This window comes from Lottia gigantea, assembly GCF_000327385.1.
Source record: "Lottia gigantea unplaced genomic scaffold LOTGIsca_47, whole genome shotgun sequence".
In the NCBI taxonomy this organism is placed as follows: Eukaryota; Metazoa; Mollusca; class Gastropoda; family Lottiidae; genus Lottia; species Lottia gigantea.
This window is the reverse complement of record NW_008709640.1, coordinates 515451-524175: the sequence shown is the minus strand read 5'-3', so window position 1 is coordinate 524175 and position 8725 is coordinate 515451. Positions and strand designations below refer to the sequence as shown.

The 8725-nt window shown below is 34.5% G+C and overlaps 1 protein-coding gene across 1 annotated transcript in view; it reads right to left on the bottom strand.

Moving 5' to 3' along the window:
• The window catches only part of LOTGIDRAFT_164760 (hypothetical protein), a gene marked incomplete at both ends in the record, with an annotated part of 9194 nt that extends 2614 nt beyond the window's left edge, over positions 1–6580 (bottom strand). The window contains 11 exons of the mRNA XM_009061283.1: positions 1288–1404; positions 1672–1741; positions 2125–2268; positions 2459–2507; positions 3325–3395; positions 3515–3575; positions 3878–3942; positions 4088–4171; positions 4507–4603; positions 5084–5240; positions 6469–6580. Coding sequence (XP_009059531.1) covers positions 1288–1404; positions 1672–1741; positions 2125–2268; positions 2459–2507; positions 3325–3395; positions 3515–3575; positions 3878–3942; positions 4088–4171; positions 4507–4603; positions 5084–5240; positions 6469–6580 — 1027 coding nt within the window. The remainder of the gene's footprint in view (positions 1–1287; positions 1405–1671; positions 1742–2124; positions 2269–2458; positions 2508–3324; positions 3396–3514; positions 3576–3877; positions 3943–4087; positions 4172–4506; positions 4604–5083; positions 5241–6468) is intronic.
• Between the last annotated feature and the right edge of the window lie 2145 nt (positions 6581–8725).

Genomic DNA, 8725 nt, shown 5'->3' with positions numbered 1-8725 from the left:
GGTAGGTCTTCTACTAACACTTACCCATTACATACATCATTACCAACCAGAGCATAAACAATTAACATTGGAACATCTAACGTCTGATTTCTTGCTAAACTGAAGAAAAAAAATACGCCAGTATTAATAGTTATAAATGGGAATACTGAAATACAGAATATACTCAGGTATCGGATGTCGAGTGCACTGTTATGCATTAGTCATAATATTTCATTACTATAGTATATAAAGTAAAATAACAAATGATCGGAATATATAATATCTGTATCAGTATGCCTGGAATGGTGTTTTATGAGTATGAAAGTAGGTAAAATAATTGATAATGAAATGACCTTGGGAACAAATATAAATGCCACTCGGTCCAAATGGTCCATTAGTTACTAATAAGGTCTGGCAAGTTATAATGTTACTGGGTGACAATATAATAATCGTATAGTCTCGTTTGTACAAGTCTTAGCATTTATGCTTGCTTAAATATTTGGCATAATTATATAATGAAATGCGTACTTATTCGCCAGACCGACTTATAAAATATAAAAACATTGCGAAAAACAAGCTAAAACCTTACCTGTACATTATTCTTGAAGCCATTGTAGCAGATCTTGCTCCTTTTAAAACAAAGAAAATGATCACATATATGTACACATAAAATTAATATTGAATGTCTCCTCTATTTAACAGAAACGTACCGTGAAAGTAGAGGACATCCCAACTCGCGGGACATTCCTATAATTACTATGCTTCTGATTGATTTAAAGAGACTCATAATTCCGAATTAAATTAAGTTATATATTTAGAGGAGGAAAAGAGATCTTTAAGCTTCTAAAGCAAATATTTCGACAATTATATTAATTTAAATTTTGTTTTTCATTCGATAGCAATTTATATGATTATGTTTTCTGTATGTTGATAAATAAATAAGCTACAATACCTGGCTAACATGAAGCAAAGGAAGCAAAACATTTTTAATCAGCGTGGAAAAAGACAATAAGCATCAAGATAAAGCAGTGGTAGAAATCTGCATGTAGAAGAAAATAAATGTGAGGCATGTGCATTGCAAGGATGTTTTTAAGAGGGTCAGCTTTTAAAGACTGCAGTATTAACGGCTGGTGCATCGCCATGACCAAATATTGATTTCACACAATGTTAATTTTGATGATACAAAGGACTTGGGTTGACAATAACCGTAGATAATCATTTCAAAAGCATTCTTGAAAATTTGATAAATGAATGAAATTGGACGGGCTAGATATGTTTCAAACAGAGAAATTGACTGAAAATACATACCATTGACTGCAATATTTTGATAATCACCATAATTACATCGATTCCTTTCATATAATCTTTGATATATCGAATCCATTTTACCGTGTACAATGTTAGGCCAGGAATTGTTTACGTGACCTAAAAAGGACATTATTCTCATTAAACAAGGCAGAGTTTGATTCTTGGCATCGCTGCATTGCAACTGGTCTTCCTCCAATCATTGTCAATTTACATTAGAGATGGAGAAGGTACCAACTAACAGACTTCAATGAAAATCATTAATAAGGGGTCCTTCAATGCATGTACCGGTATATATGCATATGCATTAATATCCATTTTGTAAGATTTTTTCGTGTTCGGATAATCCCGGCTGGAGAATATGAATTGAATAGTCGTCGTCCTTACCTGTCGCTGTAGAAAGTTCTGGCCAATCAATCTCATTTTCCAAAATGAATACAATATCTTTAAACACATCCTGAAGGTAAGATAAAATGATGTTACGGTATTCATTGGTAGCAATGACGATATCGTGCAACAAGGCACCATCAACTACAGATTAAGAATTGTATACAGATCTCACAGGCACCTTTAAAGATGTCAGCACCATAGCCAAGTCTGCCATGAAAGTCTCTATTAAAACGATATGGTTTTCTTAATATTTGCAACACCAGCAGATGGAGTTTAGTTTTTATTAATTACCTCTCGCTAATGATCGTCGTGATTAAGCTCTCTTTGCTGGAGCCTTCAACGCACAAGTTGGTTATTAAAGGGGTCTAGTTCTTTGAATATTTACTTTCGTGATTCCATTTCAGACGTGAAACACTTGTAGTCAGATGGAGTTAAAAATTCAGAAAGTACCTCTGATAGCTTCTGTGAATCAAACCATTCTTCAGGAAGGTGAAAATGTGCTGAAACTGAATCACCCAGGACAGCAATACCTTTAGGTTGAGATTGACCACAAAATTCATCTTCATAAGCCTTTCCAGTTGTTGGATCCTTTCCCTGGAAAGTATAATAGACATGTAATTAAAAATTCAATGTCCTCCTAGTGCTAGATCAAACCTCTCTTTCGTTTGTTGTTCAATCTCTGTTGTACATGAATTATGTATGCTGGGTTCTGACATTTTGGTTGTGTGCTCTAAAAATGTTGTATATAATCCAAATAATTAACTAAAGCTGACTTATAACTTACATATATGCCATTACAATTAGAATCATATGAAGTATCTGAATCGATGGCTCTAAAAAAAAATAAAGTAACTATTATGTAGATGAAGCGAACAAAGATATATACATATATAGTACTACAGCTACTGATATATCACAAAGAAAAGCAAAACATTATCTCGTCCAATACACCCACCATCTCTGACATACCATCCGCCATGATAGAATTTTTGACTCTTTGACACCAGCAAAGATAGCATCTCTAACTCTTTGACACCTGTCAAGATATCATCTCTGACACCCACCATGGTATGATTTGTGACACTCTGACATCTATCATGATAGCATCTCAGTCACTCTGCCATGAAAGCATCTTTGGCTCTTTGACCTCTGCAATGTTAGCATCTCTGGCTATGTGACATCTGCCGTGATAGCATCTTTGGCTCTCTGACTCTCTAACACCAGCCATGATAGCATCTTTGGCTCTCTGACATATGCCATGAGAGCATCTCTGGCTCTATGACTCTCTGACACCCGCCAAGATAGGGTCGATCTCTGTCTCTCGGACGCTCTAACGCCAGCCATGATTGCATTTCTGGTTCTCTGACTCTCTGATACTCGCCATGATAGCCATGTTTGGCTTTCTGACTATTTGACACCCGCCATGATACGATCTATGACTCTCTGACACCCACCATGATAGATCTATGACTCTCTGACTCTCTTCCACAAGCCATGATAGCATATCTGGCTCTCTGATTCTCTGACACCCACCATGATACGATCTATGACTCTATGGCACCCGCAAAGATGGCATCTCATAAACGTTTTCGAATTTTCCTCGTGTGAACTACGTACATGTATATTAAAGCAAAAAGTTATGTTTAATACCTTGCTCCGGGATGTCTTGAATGATTACTATCATCACAATCTCGACCACGCCATGAAGTTCCTCTCAAAGTCTGTAATGCAAGACATTTTGTTTGTATAGTTGTTGAGCATAATGTTTTAATGTATCTAACATCAGTCTGCAGTGAGTGCAGCAAGTCCTGAAATCAAGATGTTACAAAACGAAACTAACCTCAGCGATGCTGAATCCATCACTATCTAAATCTACGGCAGGATCATATCTATTAAATACACTGAAAATAAAAGCATTGTTAAGAAGATCGTTCTCTGTTAGTTAACTCTTAATTGAACGTTCAATTATCTTTGCCTCGATGACGTCGTGTTTTTGTCGAACCAATAAAAAAATATTATTGATCCATGCTGATAATTAATTTGATTGGTTATCACAATTTTAAAACTAAGCCGCATAGAACACATGGCAATAAGTAATTATTACAGATTCTTTCCATGTTTTCATGGATCTGCAGTAAATCAATAATGGAGTTATCCAATTGTACTAAACAACTAAGGATAACTATATCCCACCAGTACTTACTCATCAAGCCAAAGACAAATATCTTTAATTCCAGGGAGTTCACATATCTTTGGATCTCCTGTTTGCTACAATAAAATATTGATGACATAAATTACCAATAAACTATTGCATCATTTGGGTTGGAACATTATCTTTTGTAATATTGAGGGAGAGACTAAAAAACTATAATCACACTGGAAAATTTCTTCAAAATTGTGTGTGCATACTTACGCTGATTTCATGTAAAATACTTACAAAATATGGGTATTTCTTCAGAAATTTAGAAATTGTTGAATGTGGCTTGGAATATCCCTTCTGTAATAAGAAGTTCATAAATTCAATAGTATGCTTAGTTGACAGAATTATTTCTGGTATATGAAAAGTAAATTGAAGTCATCATGATTTTAATGAACTGCAATAAGGTAAATTTTTAGAGAAAAACCAATAATATTGCCCCTAGATGTCTGGATTTACAAACAGCGTTGGTGGCAAATAATAGTTTCGTTTGTTTGTTTCATATGACTGCCCATGATCCATTAGCCACAATACGCTGTATGTCATTCGATCTTAAACATCATGACAGTACCAATCGTTCGACACTGATTCTTGTGGTGGGTGATTGGAAGACAAATTACGAAAAGTCTGAATACCTGAGTACGTTTAAACAAGACACATTGTCGTCCTCCGTCATCGTTACAAAATCTTAATGTACGACAGGCGTTATCTGGTGACGAATCTTGGGTTATTCTGAAAATAAAAAACATGGATAAATGTCTCTTTGTAAGCTTGCTAAAGCTTTGTACCTCTTTGACCATCTTCAGTCCTGGAGGTTGGTTGTCTCAAAAAATTAACGGAAACGACGAAGTACTATTGCATTTAAGAGGCATGCTCGTCATTTGTTTGACCAATCGTACCTTTGTCTCAGAAAATGGATTTTTGAGCTGAACTAATCAGTAATAGTGTTCACAGATCACCGACGAAATTTGAGCATTCAAATCCATGTGTGTCCAGAATTATCCGCACTTGAAAGTTAAAATGACGACTCGTCTTTTCTTAAGACTAGCCTACATCATATATATAGTAAAGGCATACATAAAAATAGAACGTGAAATTTCTCATTTGAGGTATATTCGAACGTATTAGCTGATTTTCGAGAAGAATGCTATCAAGATTTAAAAAGTATCTTACAGAATCACAGTAAATAATCAGTGAAACAAAACAACTTACAATTCTAGTATTATGGGACCGATAAATTCGGAGAAAACATCACAAGGTGTTTGTAGTTTAGCTGGAAGCATTAAACATACTCTTTCTAAAGCTTTGACAATGGTTTCATTATGAACATCGGCTAACTGTTCTAATAATCCCACTACAAGAGTACAACCTACAAAATATGAAACGATGCTGTCTGCAGTAACAGAAACTATGGTGTTATGTACCTAACTGTTGGCCCAATGGCAGTTTTCTAACGACAGATTAGATTCTAGTGTCTTTTCGTTAGCTACATGAGTGTATAGTTTGAGAATTTTAATCATCGTTTCGCTTTCTACTATGTGTTTTAAAAAACTACCACTTGCACTACAATGAAGTATATAATATTGTGGTTGAAGTTAAAAGAATCGTATAAAATATTGTGTGCTAGCAAGGAGATTGTGAGTGGCGATTGTCTTTGTGGTCAGAATTAAATCTTAAAACTTTCTTAGTTTCCACAAAAAGTCTGTTTGAATCACAAAACACCGTATAATGAGTTAAATGCTATAGATATGCCTGTCTGGTTTTTTTTTTACTTTTTTTTCTTTTTTAATTAGATTGAGGATAGGGGGTACTAAGATTGTTATTAGCCTATATAGGTTATCTTTAAGTTCAGATTCTACAAATCATATGATTTAACATTGTTCTTTGATAACTTATCAATGTTCTCATATCTATGTAAAGTACCTATTTCAGTGTCATTCATTCAATAATCAGTGATCTCAAACTTTTTACCGTCTCCATTTATTCTTTCACTTACTTTTTCGTTTTAGGCCTTTTTATTCATTCATTTATTCACTCATTCATATAGGCCTACATATAGGTTGTTTTGTTAAACCGTAAGAAAATGATATCCTCAATTTGGCAACTGAAAACTTCCCTTTCTTGACAATAGATCCCGTAATTCGTAATGTTATAAAACTCATAGATGGGCCTACTAAAGAAATTAGTTCAAAAGGTGTGAGTCATGGGTTTATGTATTTTTTAAGGGAGTGGCGGGGTGGTCGGAGTATTTAGATGATTTTCCTTTTAATATTTGATATATTCAAAACACAAATTTTACATTGACAGATCAAGGAAGTCCAGGTTTGATATTCAACTGTACAGGGAACTTTCTATAATAGGTCTATAACTTCCTGGTCTATCTGGCATATCACTTTCGAATATATCTTTCTGCTGGGGTGGGGGTGTTTGGGCTTATCTTTTATATTATTAGCCTACCTCCTCGACCTTATCACAGGCCATCGTGCCTTTAGTTTGGCAGACGATGTGACGAAAGTGAGCTATATAAGAAACTGTCATTGCTTGAAAAGGCATATATAACTTATCTTTCGACATTAGCTAAAAAATAATCTTATTACCTGCACAATTTGTTCCTCCGTTTATTCCTCGACCAAGATTTAAGAAACTAGTTGAAACTAAGAATACACAAGACAATGTCGTTATAATTGCCAATAATCTTACACCCGTCATGGTTGAAGTCTGATTTCGGAAGTAATAATGCGATGAGTTCGTTATCTTTCATTTTCTTTGTATTTTTCTCGGATATTTATATCATATCAGAAAGCTAAAAATAAAATATGTTTCAAACTGTCAATTCAAACCACGTGGTGTTTATGTTTACAAAGAATTGTGATTGGTTGAATTTGAACTATTTATAGAATCCACGAACCAATGAAAAACGTACCAAGTACTTAGTTTTCATAAGTTCGCGAGATTCTGCGTGATTTGAACCGCCAGATTCAAAACTTGAAAATAAATGGCGTGAAACTGAAGTATTTACCGTAAGCACGATTCATCCACGATTATTTCACCGATAATCTTCTATCTGCACGTGTAAAATGGATGAAGCTACTCAGGTAATTATATAGTTAACCTTGTTCACTAACTGGATTGCAATGAGAGTGTGAATTCTTCTTTGTTTTATGAACTAAACTTAATTTAAGATTAAGATTGGTTGACTTTTTTTGAACCCTATTCGCTTTTGTTTTGAAAACAAGAAAACAGTTCACTTCGACTCTTCACTTTATTGCGTTTTTTCAAAAGGGTAGCATTATTATTAGTTTTGTTTCAATTGTGGTGAAATGTGCTTTATTTGTAGTTTTATTAAGCTTAGAGGTATATCTTACTTGGGCTAGGCCTAGTGAGAGATTGAAAGAGGGCTTGGTTTTGGCTGACTTAAGACTGGATTTTTACTTAATTGTATTCTTTCAACAATACTTTTTAGACAAACTCTTTAACTTTTGCTGGTGTCATTGAAATAGGGTAGTCCCGAATGAACCTCAAACCTGAGATTAAGAAGATTCGTACGTAGGATGGGCTACACTTTGTACTTTGTTCTCATAAGTGTTAGGAACTGAAATTCATCCAGATCAATGATCATCTGTTTTGTTGTTGTGATTGGACAGAATCAAATCAAAAATGAGTCTTTCACAGTCGGATTCAGAATTGAGTTCGTCATCGTTTTGTGTTCAAATTGATGTCGATATTAAAGTTGATATGGCGGACTCAACTGCCATGAGTGAAAATTCACTATTTTCTGAATCAAGTATGATGATGTCAATGGATGTAGATCAAGAATCAGACACCACTGTGGATGATTCCAATCTGACAAAGGGTGGTGCTGAATTGGATCAGTCTGTAATGGTAAGTGTGTAAGCCAGACTATGCTGTTCACAAGTTCATCTGTTTTCTTGGGACATTTCTGCAACATAGGTAGCACTGTAGAGCATTGGGTTACAGTTCTTATGTTGTTGAAAAGATTTGAACTAGATGTACACGGTACCACAAATTTCTTTTGTATTTTTTAGTTTGCTTATTTGTAGACTAGTGATGTAAGCTTATGATATATTTGCATGAGCTCAATGACATTAGAAAATCATTGCCTTAATGGCTTAGTTGACAAAGTTGAAAAAAAAAGTTTTGGACTGGTCAGAAGCATTAATGCTACAAGCTTACAATTTATAAATATTTTAATTATGTTAATTGTAGACTAGTGATGCTACAAGATTATAATTTATGTTTCGTTTATGTCTGCCATGAAATTGAGTGTATGTTCATTTTGGATGTAGAATACTTTTTTTTATAATCTTAACTTCTCATAAGTTTACTTACAATTTCAGAGACTGATAGAGAGGACCAGGCAGAGGAGAGAAATGTTAAATGAGAAACTAGGTAAAACACCAGATCCAGCACCTAGAAAGCGAGGTGTTCCATTCTCAGAAAATCAATCCAATAATATTCAAGATGATGATGGTAAGTTCAGTCTTCTACCTTAAGATTTGCATCTGATAGCACCAAAGAACAAGTGTACTTTTTGGTTGTTTTTGATGAAGGTTCCAAATTAAAATGTCCTCTATAAAATGTTTTCTAAAAGCCACTAGTCAGTGTTCTTTATGAATTTTGTCCTAACAATACAATTGATAACTTGAAACATATGTAAGCTAGATTCGAAATGAATATGGTGCTATGGGTTTGAATCCTGTTCATGGTAAGAAAAATTCTGATGACTGTGCCCTGAGAGTTAGCCCAATGTCAGCTCTCACCTACTTATTCCAAATTTATTTTCTACAATTTTATGTATCGTTCTATTTATTTCTGACCCTTGTTAGGAAAAAG